Raw genomic sequence first — 19567 nt, forward strand, 5'->3', positions numbered from 1 at the left:
TCTGCCTTCTCTACCCCAACCTGCCTGATGGCATCATAGGGAGTTCCCTATGATCAGTTGACAGAGGAAGAGCAAACTGGGGCCAGGTTCACAGATGGTTCTGCACAATATGCAGGCACCACTGGAAAGTGGACAGTTGCAGCACTACATCCCCTTTCTAGGACATCCCTGAAGGACAATGGTGAAGGGAAATCTTCCCAGTGGGCAGAACTTTGAGCAGGGCGCATGGTTATGCACTTTGCATGGAAGGAGAAATGGACAGACGTGCGATTATATACTGATTCATGGACTGTAGCCAGTGGTTTGGCTGGATGGTCAGGGACTTGGAAGAAGCATGATTGGAAAATTGGTGACAGAGAAATTTGGGGAAGAGGTATGTGGATAGACCTCTCTGAGTGGTTAAAAACTGAAGATGTTTGTATCCCATGTGAGTGCTCACCAATGGGTGGCCTTAACAGAGGAGGATTTTAATAATCAAGTGGGATAGGATGGATGACCTATTCCATGGATACCACTCAGCTTCTTTCCCCAGCTATCCCTGTCATCACCCAATGGTCCCAAAGTGGCCATGGTGGCAGGGATGGAGGTTATGCATGGGCTCGGCAACGTGGACTTCCACTCACCAAGGCTCACTTGGATGTGACCACTGCTGAGTGCCCAATTTGCCAGCAGCAGAGACCAACACTGAGCCCTCAGTATGGCACCATTCCTTGGGGCGATCAGCCAGCTACCTTGTGGCAGGTTGATTATGTTGGACCTCTTCCATCATGGAAAGGGCAGAGGTTTGTACTCACTGGAATAGAAACTTACTCCAGATATGGGTTTGCCTATCCTGCATGCAATGCTTCTGCCAAGATTACCATCCATGGGCTCACAGAATGCATTAGCCACCATCGTGATATAACACACAGCATTACCTCTGACCAACGCACTCACTTTACAGCTAAAGAAATGTGGCAGTGGGCTCATGCTTATGTAATTCACTGGTCTTACCATGTTCCCCATCATCCTGAAGCAGCTGGATTGATAGAACAGTGTAATGTCCTTTTGAAGCCACAGTTACAACGCCAACTAGGTGACCGTACTTTGCAGGACTGGGACAAAGTTTCCAGAAGGCTGTGTATGCTCTGAATCAGCATCCAATATATGCTACTGTTTCTCCCATAGCCAGGATTCAGGGGTCCAGTAATCACTCACCATCACCCCTAGTGATGCACTAGAAAATTTTTGCTTCCTGTTTCCATGACATTACCTTCTGCACCAGGAGACACAATAATGATTCCATTCAACTGGAAGTTAAGATTGCTACCTGGCTACACTTTGGGCTCCTCCTACCTTTAAGTCAACAGACTAAGAAGGGAGTTACAGTGTTGGCTGGGATGATTGACCCAGACTATCAAGATGAAATCAGTCTCTACTACTCCACAATGGAGGTAAAGAAGAGTATGAATGGAATACAGGAGCTCCATTAGGGTGTCTCTTACTATTACCATACCCTGTGATTAAGATAAGTGAGAAACTACAACAGCCCAATCTAGGCAGGACTACAAATGACCCAGACCCTTCAGGAATGAAGGTTTGGGTCACTCCACCAGGAAAAAAACACCCGCTGAGGTGCTTGCTGAAGGTAAAGGGAATACGAAATGGGTAGTAGAAGAAGGTAGTCATCTACACCAGCTAGGCCCACATGACCAGCTGTAGAAACGAGGATTGTAATTGTCATGAGTATTTCCTCCTCCTTTTGTTAAAAACATGTTTCTAAGAAAATATCCTCATTTTATTTCCTTTTTCTTTTATCATATGACATAAGATTTATTGACTTCACATCAGCATTAAGTATTGTTAACTTTTAGTGTTTGGGTTGGGGATTGGTGCATTTTCAGTTGTATGAAGGATAGTTGTATTATGTTAGGCATAATTATGACCTTATTATCTTTATTTGAAGATTATGTATGATCTCAGGAGATGTTGGGTTCAGGTTGACAAGGGGTGGACTTGTGATGGTTAATATTGAGTGTCAACTTGATTGGATTGAAGAATACAAAGTATTGATCCTGGGTGTGTTTGTGAGGGTGTTGCCAAAGGAGATTAACATTTGAGCCAGTGGGCTGGGAAAGGCAGACCCATCCTTAATCTGGTTAGGCACAACCTAATCAGCTGCCATTGCAGCTAGAATATAAGCAGGCAGAAAAATGTGAAAAGAAAGAGACTGGCCTAGCCTTCCAGCCTACATCTTCCTCCTGTGCTGGATGCTTCCTGCCCTCCAGCATCAGACTCCCAGGTTCTTCAGTTTTGGAACTTGGACTGGCTCTCCTTGCTCCTCAGCCTGCAGATGGCCTATTGTGGGACCTTGTGATCATATGAGTTAATACTTAATAAACTCCCCTTTATATATATGTATATATCTATTCCATTAGTTCTGTCCCTCTAGAGAACCGTGACTAATACAGTAGGGTTTTTTTTTTTTTGTTTCTGTTTATTGGAAAAATATAGATAAAAAGTTATAAATTCAGTAGTACTCTTGAATGAATTTACATTTTAGTAATCACAACTGCAGCTTTCCAAGTGTTTATTGGTTATTTGTATATTTTCAGGGAATTGCTAATTTTTCCATTACATTATTTGTCTTTTATTGAGTTGTAAGGGTATATGTGTACATTTTTACTTGGTTTTATTTTTAAACTTTGAGTTCTTTTTGCTATATATATGTTTAAAATTTGCATTTAGTCAACTCAGCCTTGTTCTTTTCTGTTTCCTACCTTTTTTGGTCAGACCTGTCTTCCCACAAGATATTATTCACTTTATTGAGATATAATTCACATACCATAAAGTTTACCTTTTTAAAGTGTAAAATTCAGCAAGTTTAGTACATTAACAAAATTGTACAATCATCACCACTGTTTTTGTGCAGAACATTTTCATCTTCCCAAAAAGAAAGCCGTTAGTAGTCACTCCCCGTTCCTCTCTCCTTGCAGCCCTTGGCAACCACTAATCTAGTTTTTTGTCTCTATGGATTTACTTATTCTAGACTAGACATTTCATATAAATGGAATCATTCAGCATGTCACCTTTTTGTCTGGCATGTGCCAAGATTCTGAAAATATGCTTTTTAATTTTTCTCTTGTATTTTCTAGATTTAAAAGTTTAGATTTTTTAAATCTTTCTGGATTAAAAAAAAATTTACAAAAAAATTAGTTGGACATGGTGGCAGGCACCTGTAATCCCAGCTACTCGGGAGGCTGAGGCAGGGAGAATTGCTTGAACCTGGGAGGTAGAGGTTAGAGTGAGCCAAGATCGCGCCACTGCACTCTAGCCTGCACGATAGAGCAAGATTCTTGTCTCCAAAAAAAAAAAAAAAATTTTTTTTAAAATGTATTCTCACCCTTTTCTACTCACATTCCCTCTGAGCTAATTAGTGTTATTGGCTGAAGTGTATCCTTCCACTCACATCTACTTACCCATACAAACATTCAAATGCAAAATACGCATACATATGTAGGGTAGTGGTGGTTGTATTTTAAAATGAAATTATTTTATGCACATTACTGTGCATCTTGCTTTGTTTATCTAGGAAAATATTTTAGCTCTTCCTCAAAACAGTTGATAGAGATCTAACACATTCCTTTCAATATTAGGTAACATTCTGTTACACTAATGAGCCTCATTTATTCAACTATTTCACTGTGAATTGGTGGATATTTAGATGTTTTCAGTTTTTTGACATTATAGCTAAGCCTTAAGTAAATATCTTGTTCATATATTCTTGTTAACTGATACTCTTAATTCTATAGACAAAAATCCCAAACCTAGGGTTTCTGTGTCAAGAACATTTGGATTTAAAATTTGTAGTAATAGTCAGGTGCGGTGGCTCATGCCTGTAATCTCAGAACTTTGGGAGGCCAAGGCGGGTGGATCATGAGGTCAAGAGATCGAGACCATCCTGGCCAACATGGTGAAACCCCATCTCTACTAAAAAATACAAAAATTACCTGGGTGTGGTGGCGCACTCCCAGCTACTCGGGAGGCTGAGGCAGGAGAATTGCTGAACCTGGGAGACAGAGGTTGCAGTGAGCCAAGATTGCGCCACTGCACTCCAGCCTGGCACCTGGCGACAGAGAGAGACTCTGTCTCAAAAAAAAAAAAAAAAATTGTAGTAGTTATTACTAGATTTATACTCCCCAATGGTTGCAGCAGGTCACAGTTTCATCCACACTGAATTAGATTGCCTATTTTCCTGCATTTTTAAAAATCAGGATTAGCTGTTTTCTTTAAAAATTTTGCCTCACTAATAAGGTAAGATAGTATCTCATCTCAAGTATTCTTACTTTCTCCTTCAGAGGTAAACTATGTGACTTGATGATATGTTAATAACCTTGATTGTGGTACTCATTTTAGAATGTATGTTTATCAGAACATCATGTTGTACACCTTAAATACATACAATTTTTATTTTTCAATTATACCTCAATAAAGCTGAAAAAAATGTCATTCAGAAAGGAAGCAAACAATAGATACTAGCATTAAAATTACGTTATAAATTTTCAAGCATAGAATGATAACATAAGATTAGGAACAAGAAAATGTATGTATAGATTTTAACATTTATATCTGTGAATATGAATCTGTAGATACAAATGTTGAAGGCAAGTTACAATCTTTAAGAAAATGAAAATTATGTTGTGTACCTATAATATGAAAATAAAAAATTACACAAAGTTATATACCTTCACTCAGGGATATATACTTGAGTATACATATTATTTGCCCAGGCTGGAGTGCAGTGGTGTGATCTCAGCTCACTGCAACCTCTGCCTCCTGGGTTTAAGCAATTCTCTGTCCCAGCCTCCCAAGTAGCTAGGATTACAGGTGTGTGTTCACCACACCTGGCTAATTTTTAAATTTTTAGTAGGGACAGGGTTTCACCATCATGTACAGGCTGCTCTTGAACATTTGACCTCATGATCCATTCACCTCGGCCTCCCAGAGTGCTGGGATTACAGGCGTGAGCCACTGTGCCCAGCTGAACTTTTTGTATATTAAGAACAGTAATCCTACATTTTTAGTCTGTAAATATTTTTCCAGTCACCTGTTTCTTTTGACTATAGTATCTTTTTTTTTTTTTGAGACGGAGTCTCGCTCTTGTTACCCAGGCTGGAGTGCAATGGCGCGATCTCGGCTCACCACAACCTCCGCCTCCTGGGTTCAGGCAATTCTCCTGCCTCAGCCTCCTGAGTAGCTGGGATTACAGGCACGCGCCACCGTGCCCAGCTAATTTTTTTGTATTAATAGAGACGGGGTTTCACAATGTTGACCAGGATGGTCTCGATCTCTTGACCTCGTGATCCACCCGCCTCGGCCTCCCAAAGTGCTGGGATTACAGGCTTGAGCCACCGCGCCCGGCCAACTATAGTATCTTTTTTAAAAAAGACGTATTTGAAATGTACAAAGAATGTAACAGTTCCCCATAATTCTGTTAACACTTTGCTACATTGCTCATCTTTTAAGAAATTTATATATGTGTCAATGAAAAGACTATAAAATATTTTAAGAGATTTATTCTGAACCAAATATGAGTGCTCATAGCCTGTGACACAGCCCTTAGGAAGTCCTGAGAACATGTGCTCAAAGTGGTTGGGGGACAGCTTGGTTTTATATATTTTAGGAAGGCATGAAACATCAATCAAATACATTTAAGAAATACATTGGTTTAGTTTAGAAGGACGAGACAACTCAAACTGGGGGCTTCCAGGCTATAGGTAAGTTTAAACATTTTTTAGTTGACAGTTGGTTGAATTTATCTGAAGACTTGGGATTAATGGAAAGGAATGTCCAGGTTAAGATAAGGGATTTGTGGAGACCAAGTTTTATTGTGCAGAGGAATCTCTCAGATAGCAAGACTCAGAGAGAGCAGGTTGTAAAATGTTTCTTTCTTTCTTTTTTTTTTTTTTTTTTTGAGACGGAGTTTCGCTCTTGTTACCCAGGCTGGAGTGCAATGGCGCGATCTCGGCTCACCGCAACCTCCGCCTCCTGGGTTCAGGCAATTCTCCTGCCTCAGCCTCCTGAGTAGTTGGGATTACAGGCATGCACCACCATACCCAGCTAATTTTTTTGTATTTTTAGTAGAGACAGGGTTTCACCATGTTGACCAGATGGTCTCGATCTCTTGACCTTGTGATCCACCTGCCTCGGCCTCCCAAAGTGCTGGGATTACAGGCGTGAGCCAGTAAAATGTTTCTTATGGGACCTAAAAGGGTGCCTGGCTCTTAGTTGATTATGTCCTGGATCTGGAAAGGAAGGAAGGAAAACAAAAGGAAAAGGGATTCTCTGTAGAATGTGGATTTTTCCCACAAGAGACTTTGCAGCGCAATTTCAAGGTACGGCAAGGAAATAATATATTTTGGGGCTAATTATTTTTTCCTTTTCTCGTAATGTTATACCAGAGTCAGAGTAAAAAGTAACTCACGACATATAGGGTCAAATAAAACCCATCTGATGAGAATTTACAGTTCGTAGGGCATGACTCCTCAGATTCCTTAAGTAGGAATTTGGGCAAGATAAAAAATCAGAGCTTAGTCCTCATATGGCTTTTAAAAATTGTGAACAAGTAATACTTCAATAAATTCTCACTTAATTACAAATCCCACTAATTTCTTTTTCTTCTTTCCCAGGGACAGCCACTGCAAAGGGTTAGATGTGTATTCTTCCAGTCTAGCTTTTATACTTTTATGAGGATGGAGAGATAGACAGATAGGTATATAGTTCAGTGTTTCTCAAAGTGTGGTCTTCAGACCAGTAGTATCAGCATCACCTGGAAACTTGTGAGAAATGTAAATTCTTAGGTCCCTACTCTAGTCCTGCTGAATAAGAAGCCCTCGGGGTTGGAGACAGCTGTTTTTAGTAAGTCCTTCAAGTGATTGTGATGCACATTAAAGTTTGAGAACCATTGTTCACGTAGGTCATTTTTTTTTTTTTTTTTTGAGAGAGAGTCTTGCTCTGTCACCAGGCTGGAGTGCAGTGGCACAATCTCAGCTCACTGAAACCTCTGCCACCTGGGTTCAAGTGATTCTTCCGCCTCAGCCTTCCAAGTAGCTGGGACCACAGGCGCGTGCCACTACACCCGGCTAATTTTTTTTTTTTGTAATTTTAGTAGAGACGGGGTTTCACCATGTTGGCCAGGATGGTCTCGATCTCTTTACCTCGTGATCCACCCACCTTGGCCTCCCAAAGTGCTGGGATTACAGGCATGAGCCACCGCACCTGGCCAGGTCATTGTCTTTAACTGCTGTGCGGTGTTCCCCAAATTGAATATTCCATTTTTAAAAAGAGATTAAGTCTTGCTATTGTGTTGCCCAGGCTGATATCAAATTTCTGGGCTTAGGCAATCCTCTTCCACCTCAGTCTCCACACAGCTGCAACCAGAAGCATGCACCACCACACCCAGCTTGACTATACCATGTTTTAAATTCCATATTGTCAAGAATTTAAGTTACTTTTCTTTACAAAATTAATGTTAATGCAAAGTAAACCATTGGCAGAGTGAAAAGACAACCTACAGAATGGGAGAAAATATTTGCAAACTATGTATCCAGCAGAGGATTAATATCCAGAATATATAAGGAACTCTGACATCTTAACAGCAAAAGAAAAAAAAATCCAATTAAAAAATGGGCAGATGACCTGAATAGACATTTCTCAAAAGAAGACAGACAAATGACCAACAAATACATATTTTTTTAAAAAAGCTCAACATCATTAGTCATCAGGGAAATGCAAATCAAAACCATAGTGAGGTATCATCTCACCCCAGTTAAAATGGCTACTATCAAAGAGACAAAAAATAGCAAAAGTATTTTCTCCTGCTCTGTGGATCGTTGTTTCATCTTCTTGATAGTGTCCTTTGATACACAAAAGTTTTTATTTTGATGAAGCCCCGTTATCTTTTTTTTCTTTTGTTGCCTGTGCTTTTTTGGTATCATATACAAGAAATCATTGCCAAATCCAATGTCGGAAATAGTTTTTTTCCTATGTTTTCTTCTAGCAATTTTATAGCTTTACTGTTAAGTTTGGGTCTTTGATCTCTTTTGAGTTAATTTTTGTATATGATGTAAGAGAAGGGTCTATCTTCGTTCTTTTGCATATGGATAATCAGTTTTCATCGCATTATTTGTTGAAAAGACTGTCCTTTCTCCATTGAATGGTCTTAGTACCTTTGTCAAAAATTGTTTGGTCATATGTGTGAGGTTTTCTTTCTATGCTGTCTATTCCATTGGTCTATGTGACTGTGCTTACGCTAGTACGACATTGTTTTGATTACTGTAGCTTTGTAGTAAGTTTTCAAGTAAGAAAGTGTGAGTCCTCTAGCTTTATTCTTTTTCAAAATAGTTTTGACTATTATGTGGTTCTTTGAGATTCCATGTGAATTTTAGGATGGGTTTTTCTTTTTTTGCAAAAAATACCATTGGGATTTTGATAGGGATTGCACTGAATCTGTGTATTGCTTTGGGTAATATTGTTACCTTAACGATCTAGGAACATGGGATATCTTTCCATTTATTTTTGTTTAATTTCTTTTGGCAATGTTTTATAGTTTTTTTGTTGTTTATGTTTTTCACCTCCTTCATCCTAAATATTTTATTAATTTGAAATTTTATATTTTATTTTAATTTAATATTTTATTACCACTTATGCTATCATAAGTGAAATTACTTTCTTAATTTCCTTTTTGTATTTTTCATTGCTAATGCATAGAAATCCAACTGATTTTTGTGTGCTGATTTTGTATTTTATGACTGAATTTATTAGCTCTAACAGTTTGTTTTTGGTATGTATGTGTCATCTTTAGGGATTTCTACGTATATATCATCTGTGGGTAGACGTAATTTTGCTTATTTCTGTCCTATTTGGATGACTTTTCCATCTTTTTCTTGCCTAATTGCTCTGTCTAGAATTTCTAATACTATGTCAAGTAGAAGTAGAAAAAGTGGGCATCCTCATCCTATACCTGATCTTAGAGGAAAAACTTTCAGTCTTTCACTATTGAGTATGCCATTAGCTATTGGTTTTTAATATATGGCCTTTATGATGTTGAGGAAATTTCCTTCTACTTCTAGCTTGAGTGTTTTTTATCATGAAAGGTGTTGAACTTTGTCAAGTGGTTTTTCTCCATCAATTCAGATGATCATGTGGAGTTCCTTCTTTATTCTATTAATGTGGTGTATTACATTGATTTTTTGTTGTTTTTAAACCATCTTGTGCTCCTGGAGTAAGTTTCACATGGTGTATTATCCTTTTAATATGCTGCTGATTTTGTTGAGTTTTTCATTGATATTCCCAAGACATATTGGTCTGTGGTTTTCTTGTAGTATCTTTGTCTGGCATTGGTATCAGGGTAATGTTGGACTCATATAACTAATAAGGAGAAGCATTCCCTTCTCTTTAATTTTTTGGAAGTGTTTGAGAAGGATTCTTCTTTAAATGTTGGGTAGAATCAACCAGTGAAAGCTGTCTGGTCCTGGCCTTTTCTTTGGGAGCTTTTTGATTACTGATTTGATCTCCTTACTAGTTATAGTTCTATTTAGATTTTCTATTTCCTCATGAGTCAATGTTTGTAGAGTATGTGTTTGTAGGAATTTGTCCATTTTATCCAGGTTATCCAAATTGTTGGCATACAGTCTTACATAGTATTGTCTCATAATCCTTTTTTATTTTTGTGAAATCAGTAGTGTCACCTCTTTCTTCTTTTCCTTTCTTTTCATTTCCTTTCTTTTGTTTCTTTCCTTTTTCCTTTTCTCTCTTTCCTTCCCCTTCCCCTTTCTTTTCTTTTTTTTGAAATGGAGTCTTGCCCTTTCGCCCAGGCTGGAGTGCAGTGACATGAGCTTGGCTCACTGCACCTCCGCCTCCTGAGTAGCTGGGACTACAGGCATGCTCCACCATGCCTATGCAATTTTTGTCTTCTTAGTAGAGACGAGCATTTCACCATGTTGGCTAAGCTAGTCTTGAACTCCTAACCTCAAATGATTCGCTTGCCTCAGCTTCCAAAGTGCTGGGATTACAGGCCTGAGCCACACGACTGGCCATGTCACCACTTTTATATCTGACTTTCGTAATTTGGTGTTCTCTCTGTGTCTCTCTTATTTTTTTTGGTTAATTGATCTACCTAGAGTTTTGTCGATTTTGTCAACTTTTTCAGAGAATCAGCTTCTGGTTTTTCTCCATTGTTTTTCTGTTCTCTGTCTTCACTCTAATCTTTATTATTTTCTCCTTCTGCTAGCTTTGGTGTAGTTTACTCTTTTTCTAGTTCTTTGAGGTGTATGGTTAGGTCATTGGGTTGAGAACTTTCTTATTTTTTAATGTGTTTACAGCTATACATTTTTCTTTTAGCCCTGTATTCACTGTATTCTGTAAGTTTTAGTATTTTGTGTTTTCATTTTCATTTGTCTTAAGATGGTTTCTAATTTACTTTGTGATTTTTTTTCTTTGATCTATTGGTTAAAATTCACAAATTTTCACATATTTGTGAATTTTTTAGTTTTTCTTTCGTTTGTTTCTTTGCTGAACTGCAAGAAGTTTTTAGTTTTTCATCTACTGGTTTTTCATTTCCATCATGATCAGAAAACATACTTTGATTTCAGTTTCTTTAAATGTATTAAGACTTACTTTGTAGCCTAACATATGGTCTGTTTTGGAGAATGTTCTGTGTACACTTGAGAAGAATATATTATGCTGGTATTAGGTGAATTTAGTTTTTGACATGTTACATTTGAACATACATGTAGGTGGAGATGTGAGATATTCATTTAGGAGAAAAGCCAAGGGAAGAAATTTGTTAATGAACTGTAAAAAGGAGTTGACATCACAATAGTAGATAATTTTTTTTTGAGAAACCAATTTAGAGCAAGAGAACAGCCTTGGATATATTCTTATTTAAAAGACTGAAGGTTGAATATAGCCTGGAATGTTAGAAAAGGATGGAATAGTTTATCATAGACCATAGCCAAGATAGTGTAATATTTAGACTTTAAATATCAAAAAGAAGAGATGACCAGCTGAATTCAAAGTTGCAGGCTAGGCGTGGTGGCTCATGCCTGTCATCCCAGCACTTTGGGAGGCTGAGGCGGAAGATCACTTGAGCCCAGGGGTTTAAGACCAGCCTGGCCAACATGGCGAAAATCCATCTGTACTAAAAATAGAAAAATTAGCCAGGCACGGTGATGAGTACCTGTAATCCCAGCTACTTGGGAGGCTGAGGCAGGAGGATTGACCCCAGCAGGCAGAGGTTGCAATGAGCCGAGATTGTGCCTCTGCACTCCAGCCTGGGCAACATAGGAAGACTCCATCTCAAAATGAAAAAAACAGTTCAGAAAACAGCTCCCTTGTTTGGGAAGCACTGTTTTTTATATTCCTTTAATAATTCAATAAAGAAAGTAGAAAAAAGGTGTGGTGTTTTTATTTGAGAAGCGTTTAAATGATGACCAATACTTAAATTATGAAATTGAAAACCACAAATATAAATTATGCATTCTTTATAGTATGAGTTTTCGAGACTGTTAATTTGCTATCATATTAGGTAAATCTGGAATAGAAGAAACTTCATATATTAACATTATATTTGAATTCTGTAGAAGTTGTTTCTGGACAGTCTACGAAAAGCTCTTGCTGGCCATGGAGGAAGTAGGCAGCTGACAGAAAGTGCGGCAATTGCCTGTGTCAAACTGTGTAAAGCAAGTACTTACATCAATTGGGAAGATAACTCTGTCATTTTCCTACTAGTTCAGTCCATGGTGGTTGATCTTAAGGTAACATGCTTATTCTTTCTCTACTACAAACTTTAAGAAAATTAAATGAATTTTCCAGCTTAAGTATTATGTCAAAGATATGCTAACATTAAAGTTCTGATTATTCTTCAATGAGTTCATAGGACTTACTTTTGTTGTTAAATTTTCATCAGCTTAAATGGACTGCGAATATGAAGAAAACACCATTTTCTCAAATAAGTATAAATATATGGACTTGGGTTTAAAATAATGTGGCAATTAGGGCCTGAAAGGAACCTATATATGGTATAGGAAGAATTATTAGACTGATGAATCACAGTATTGATGCTTTGTGCTTTTTCTGGCAGCTGAATTTTGCTGCCATCTGTGTGGATAATGTATTGATGTTATTACATATTAGTAAAAGAAATACTGCATGGGTATTTAAAGGCTTTTGTTTTCTGTTGGGGTTTTTATAGAACCTGCTTTTTAATCCAAGTAAGCCATTCTCAAGAGGCAGTCAGCCTGCGGATGTGGATCTAATGATTGACTGCCTTGTTTCTTGCTTTCGTATAAGCCCTCACAACAACCAACACTTTAAGGTGAGAGCATTGGTTTTTATCTAACTATGTTTACTGATGCTATTATCTTTTATAAATGAAAAGTCAAGAGAGATAAGTAGGTTCACCTTTATCAGTATTTCTCACTATTATAATAGGATTAATGTTCATTTCAAGACCTTGAAAATTTAGTGTTTTTGAAAACTTTCTACTTGCTGTTCTTTTTGTTATTTGTTATTTCTACTTGCTGTTCATTTGTATTACTGAATATTTTTCTCATGGAAATACTCTGCTTTTTTTTTTTTCTTTTTCTATAGATCTGCCTGGCTCAGAATTCACCTTCTACATTTCACTATGTGCTGGTAAATTCACTCCATCGAATCATCACCAATGTAAGTCCAAAAGGTATTGCTCAATTACTAAAAAAAAATTTTTCTTTCTTTTCTTTGCCTATTTCTTTTTAAGAAATGCACTCTTGGTTTTCAAAAAGGTTCTGAATTTAGATGTATGGAGTAGAAAAATTGTTCCACGGTGATTATATATGATAATTGACAAATATTTGTATTTTTCATATTAAGTCTTGGCCCAAGGGACCATATTAAGGAAGATGGAGTTAATAAGATGCTTTGGAAAGATTAAATCTAAAATCTTTTATTCAGATCAGAAGCCCTTGAGAAAAATGCCACTGAAAATATAATTTAAAATTTTCATCCTAAAGCTTTTCAAACATAATATTTGAATATTCTTAGCCCTTTCACAGCATTCAATACATTGACTTGCCACCTTATCATTTAAGTTAAAAGTAATAGTATTTATGTTGTAGTCCAGTATAGCACATTGACAAAATGGTGGGACTGTATTTGATAGTACTTTAAAATCTTTTGATCTTTAATTCATTCATAGTGTACAATTTCATTTTTCTTAAAATAAAATAGTTATATACTTTAAAAGAGGTATCTACAAGATATAAAAGCATAACAGACAAAATAAATGAAATAATTAAAAGGTACTTGGGATACCTTCAGCTCTGATGTGGAGACATTAAATAGAAAGACAGCAAAACTTTATCAAATTTGGACTGTGAATTTTTTTTTTAAATACAGAGTCTCACTCTGTTGCCCAGGCTGGAGTGCAGTGGTGTGATCTCGGCTCGCTGCAACTTTCACCTCCCAGGTTCAAGCGATTCTTTTGCCTCAGCCTCCTGAGTTGCTGGGATTACAGGCTTATGCCACCACGTCTGGCTAATTTTTGTATTTTTAGTAGAGACAGGGTTTTACCATGTTGGCCAGGCTGGTCTTGAACTCCTGATGTCAAATGATCCGCCCCCCTCGGCTGTGGATTTTTAAAATTCTGGATTAAATTTAATCCAATAATTTAAATTCTATTTTGAAAGTTCTCAGGTGTTATTTTCCATTGTTCCATTTTTATCAAATGATAGATATTCACACTTGTGTGTAAATTGGTCAACATTTTCCTTCCTTAAAAGGGGCTTTAATCGTTGATAACATGGTATATTTGTCCTGTTTATAATCAAATTCCATTTTAAGACTGTGCCTTTGGTGAGTTGAAAATAACCCCGTCACCCTCATTTGCCCTGGATGTTGTGTTTATTTAAAATAAATGTTGCCCCGTATTCTCTCCATTCCTGCAGGAGAAAATTAACTATTGATAAAGCTATTTGGTGACACATTTAATTTTTCTCAGCAGGTGTTTAGTGAGCATTTTGGGAGGACAGTCCTTTGTTGTGCAGGATGCCTTGGGCATTGCAGGACCTTTAACATCTCATTAAGTGCCAGTTGTGCTGCATCTCCCCCATCCCTAGTCATTACGAATAACTAAACAGGCCTAAGGGAACAATACCTCCTCCCTTAGTTGAGTATCACTGAGTTAAATTGCAGGTAGAAGTAACATTGAATATGCTTTGTTCCAAAAGGGAAAGTTTAACGAAGATTGTAAATAACGTATGTTTGTATTAAAAACTTAAAAAAAAAATTACTGTACTTTTGTCAGGATAGTGAGCCAGGGCATTGTACCTTCAAGGTTTACTTTCAAGGCCATTTGAAAAAAAAAAGATGATTTTCCCTCTCAAGTTTATGTGTAATTCAGAAATAAGACATTGTTTTTTTTGCCCTGTGGCTTATAATACTTAAAGTATTCAAAGAGTGGATAGCTTTACATAAATGCTTTAAAATTTGTATATAATAAACCCAAATATATACTTTTTTGATACTTTGTGGCTAGTTACTTTAATTTTGAAATATTTTTGTCTACAATTGACTATATAGAGCACTTTCAAGCATGGACTTGGCACTGCTGTAAGTGGCTGAGCTGCTCCTTTCTGGGTTCCAAGCATGCCTGGAGTGGTGCTTCATGCATGCCTCAGTGTACTTGGTGAAAGTGGCTGTGCATCCTCTTCTATTCTAATGAGCGCTGCATGCGTGGAGGGTGGAGTGTGTCTGTATCAGAGGTCAAGTCATATGAAAATCTGTTTTTATAAAGAAAAAAATGACATTGACTAATTTTTAAATATTAAGTATCAGTAACTTTTCAATGAAATAACTTGAAAAGGAACGTAAATATTAGTTAAAAGTATCTTTTTAAATTATGCCTTGGGTAGTGATACTTTATTATTATAGATCATGTGGTAAATTGTTTCATGTTAGGATATTTTCCCCGTTGTTTGAGGCTAATCACTATTGAATCTGAAGTATTTTTTGATTCAAAAGGACTATTTATAAAGTGAAAATGCAAATTTATGAGATTGACTATTTTAGAGTTTCATTGAAGACATTTATTATGGAAATATTTTATGTCTTGAAAAATCACATGAAATTGTTCTTAGATATTTGGACTTAGGATCTCAAATTCGTTCATAGTGTAAAATTTCTTTTCTAATGATTCTTGGTTCAATGTACCTCATAAGTTCTCTTCTCCTATGGTTCTTTAGCCAGTTCACACATTTTTAAAGTATCACATTCTCAAATAAGATAAAAGTTTTGCTGATGTGTATTGAGGGTTTATGTAAAAGTAGTAAGGCATTTGGAGTTATACTCAGTTCATAAGTACTGAATTTAGATCTAAAATATTCTAGTATTTCTTCTTAGAAAATCTTAAAATATATCCTCTATTTGAATCTTACTATAATGCAAGTTTCTAGCAGTTGCTAAAATAATAGTTGTACTGTCATCTTTATTATGTGCCATAAGAGATGAATTATAGTTGTAAGATTTATGTTACAGCCTTCTTTTAGGTTAAATTAGATATGTAATTGGAAAATTTAATAAGTAATATACAAACATATGAACCAGTTATCTTAGCCAACACTGGTACATGCTATAGCTGGTGTGGTACTTCATTTCTGGTTTTTCCTTATGGAAATTTATTGTAGTTTGAATAAATATCACATACTAAAAATGAGATGATCTCTTTCTCCTGAGAGGTTGTAGTTGAAAGGAATTATTTCCAAGGCATTTGAAAATTATTTAAATCTCTTGAGTTGCCACATAATTTGCTCATATTATGTAACTGTTGCCATTTGGCTATAAACTTGCTATTTTCAAGGAAAAAAAGAGTAAGTCTAATTGACTAGTTTTCAAGAAGGACACATTAGTAACTGCTCAAAATACTAAAGTTTTTTGCCAACCACATGATGTTTAGTTTTTCATGCTTATTTTATTTTGAAAATGTATCTTTTATTTTGAAATGAATATATTATGAAAAATGAAAACTATGAAAATTACTAAATCTTAAGCCTAAGGTTATTTTATATGGTACACCTGATACTACAATACAGTTTCAAAAGCTATAAAAAATGACAGTAATTTGAATAGGATGTTATATGGGATACCTATCTTAGTTTATCAGTTTCTGACAAGATCTTGTGAGATGTATTGGGTGAGGAAGACCCTTCACTCAGTGTCCTGTGTTATTATTCAGCTTTTTGTTACTTTAGGCTGATTAACACAAGCTGTATAACTTAAGTATAAGGAAATCAAGTTGCATTGGTTACTTTGGGCAAGTCAGATGGTCAAAATTGCCGAGAGTTGGAGGAATCCATTATACTATCAGACTCATAATTGATCATTTGTAGGAACTAGATTATATAAAGTAGGAGTTGAGGGAAAAGTGTAAACAGCCATACTGTCCCAGAAAAGCGTTTCTTCCCTCCGAGCTTGGGGCTCCTTCCTGATTGGAACTCCAGTTCAGTATTCAAAATGTGTAGCATAAATTGGTTTTAGATTTTACTATCCAGTGAAAAGGATTTGTAATCCACAGTTTCGGTTAAGGTAATATACCTTGATGCTACTCAAAATATTCTGAGAATTTCAAGTGAAGAAATTAAAATGTTGAGACTTAGCTTAGTTTTGAATAAGAAAAAAAATCTGGGAAAGAGATGTGAGGTTATTAAATCTCTCTTACCTACAATTTGAGTGTATTATTCTTCCAGATATTTCTTATAAACATCTGGAGTATTATAAATTAGAAGCCTATATTTTAGGTCATTTCATGCATATTCTTCATATGTAGTGAAAATTCATCTAGTCATTTTTGTATTAAATGATTGACTTTATAGAACAGTGATTTTCATAATTGCCATTTTTAATAATATATCAGATCATTCATTTTAAAGTTAAAAGATACACTTTCAAATAAACTGGGCATTAAAAACTAGACATCAAAGCTAAACAGGTTAAATTGAAATAGAAAATACATAAAGTAATTAAAAAAAATTTCACTAGGATCAGTTTGTCTTTGTTTATGGTGATTGTTAGTCTCCCGTGTATCATGTCATCGTTGCATATCAATTTAAGGTTATAGGTTTACTTAATAATAGCTTTATTTCATTTACTAATTTCATGTTGTAATTATCATTGTTGTCTGTAAACATATAAGTAATGGTTTTCCACATATCCTTTCAATACTGTGTTGAACCACTAAACACTTTTAAAGCTTTGATAATACCATTCTTACCCGGGAAAACATACGACATGTATGCATGTGTTTCAGAAATTGTAAAACATTAAGCTTAAAAAAACAAAAGAAAAATATTGGCTACAGATTAGCTCTCTGAAGACTTTGTTTTTCAAATTGACTGGCTTATCATTGAGAAAAGATAGTCTCATATGCACATGCTCATGAAGTGGGCAATTTGTCTCATGCTCATTATTATGTTTTATAATATAATATGTATGATTTAGTGTTTGAATTAAAGACGTTGTTTGAAGATTTTGGAAATCATGGTGTGTGTTTGCATGGTCTTAGAAAGTTCCCAACAAAAGGATAAAACTTAAAACTACGGTGATAACCAGAACATACAACTCATGTAATTTTGTACTTTTTCTTTCTTATGGTCTTTGTTTTTCTGTAGTCGGCATTGGATTGGTGGCCTAAGATTGATGCTGTGTATTGTCACTCAGTTGAACTTCGAAATATGTTTGGTGAAACACTTCATAAAGCAGTGCAAGGTTGCGGAGCACACCCAGCAATACGAATGGCACCGGTAAGATAAATCATGAATTTTGAATCTCACCTCCTTTCTATTGCATTTTTAGTGTCTTTATCCCATTCCTGCTGCTTTGATTATTTTAGAGAATTGAATGGGTCCTTCATTTCCTATAAATATTGTGGTATGTTGTAATAGCAGTATTGTTGAATACTAGTTAATAATGTTTGTTTTCCACTGTTTCCATGAGTTAAACTTACTTTTCTTAAATTTTCTCACAAAACACTGAAAGCTTAATGAATGCCCCCTTTTTTTCTCTTTTTAAAGTCTTGTTTCTCTTTAACTTTTGAATGAAAAAATTTTGATTAGCTTCTCACCTTTTGGGGATGAGTAAGGGAAGCTGACTCCTGGGTTAGAGTGAATGTTCCTGCTAATGCACATCTTAGCTCATTGGATCCTGACTATTACACTTAGGAAATGAATAAAATTTGGAGCTTTCATATTTAAAATACAAATATTTTATATTTCAGTAAATATGCTTTGATCCTTTAAAAATGATAGGCACTTTGATATTGACATTTGACTATAAACCTAATAAAAAAGACTTAAAACTGGGTATTCACACAGATTATTGCTCTTAATATGAAATATAAAAACTCTTATGGAATCAATTTAAAAAGATAATTATAAAAGATTGTGGAAGTCATTCTTGATGTTTATGTGTAGCAAGAGTATTATACATGGCAACTCTTGACATTGATTGGTGGTGCTTTGTCTTCTGCTTCTTATTTTCTATTCTTATTGGCTGCTGTCGCTCACATGATCAGATGCCAACCAGTCACTGTTTTGCATGGCAGTGGGCTTCTGTGGCTGTAAGTATGACCTATCGTAACTACCTCAGAAAAGTCTTTGGTTTCTTTGACTTTTCTGTGTATAGTTACTATTATAGTCACATCTTGTCATTTCAAATGAAAATGTAGCATGTCTTCACCTGTTGGTTTTATCTAGTAAATTAGTCATTTCACTTTAGGAGATAATTTAAACAGCTTCCTCCCTGGCATGCTTCTCTTTTTCCAAGTCCCCTTGGTCAAGGAAATATTTTGGTTTTATACAGTTGTGGTTCACTCTTATCCAGTTGTCAGTAATTATTTCTGAGGATTGTTTATCTTAAATGTTCAAATGGAGAAGTTTTTTATGCCATATATTTTGGGATTATTGAGCCTAAAAAATACAGACAAAAGATCATGGCAATGATGTTTTCTTAAGTAAACTTTAAAATGCAAGTTTACCTTTTAATTGACTTTTTGTAATGCCAAGGACTTCATTTTTCTTTTAAGTTTAAAAAATTTTCAGTACAGGTATAATTGGAGGTAAGCATGAATAATAGCTACTTAAATGTTATTTAACAAGACATTTTTAAAAATCTTTAAAGACTACTTGAAATAAGTTGTTTAAAAGTTGTTTATTGACCTGTTTATTCCAGAGATCTTCTGGGAAATTGAAGTTTATTTGACTTTTTAAGTTTACTATCTTTACTGGAAGAAAATTAATGGCCTCCAAAAATAGGGCTTGGTGGGAGGTTAATATTTACTTCCTATTTAACCTCAATATCTACTTCACCGGCTGCCCATAATTTTCTGTACATGAGGACTAAAAGAAAATGAAATGAAATGATTCTTTTGAACAAAGATAAAATTTGATTGGTAATCTGAATACATTCTTTACACTTAGAAGTTATTTTACTTCTTAGCCCTAGTTACAAGCTGATTCTTAGAGCTACATATTATTTTACTGCTCGTTATTTAAGAAAC

At 35.7% G+C, this 19567-nt stretch overlaps 1 protein-coding gene across 3 annotated transcripts in view; it reads left to right on the top strand.

Moving 5' to 3' along the window:
- The window catches only part of NF1 (neurofibromin 1), a 309766-nt gene that overhangs the window by 118088 nt on the left and 172111 nt on the right, over positions 1–19567 (top strand). For 2 of the 3 annotated variants that reach the window (XM_064367666.1, XM_064367667.1), the window contains exons 9-12: positions 11622–11795; positions 12233–12355; positions 12631–12705; positions 17682–17813. In XM_064367666.1, coding sequence (XP_064223736.1) covers positions 11622–11795; positions 12233–12355; positions 12631–12705; positions 17682–17813 — 504 coding nt within the window. Of the gene's footprint in view, positions 1–11621; positions 11796–12232; positions 12356–12630; positions 12706–14598; positions 14629–17681; positions 17814–19567 lie in introns of all 3 variants that reach the window. The other variant, XM_064367665.1, reaches the window with a different exon arrangement.

The sequence above is a fragment of the Aotus nancymaae genome, unplaced genomic scaffold, assembly GCF_030222135.1.
Source record: "Aotus nancymaae isolate 86718 unplaced genomic scaffold, 86718_ANA_hifiasm-v0.15.2.pri h1tg000072l, whole genome shotgun sequence".
Lineage (NCBI taxonomy): Eukaryota > Metazoa > Chordata > Mammalia > Primates > Aotidae > Aotus > Aotus nancymaae.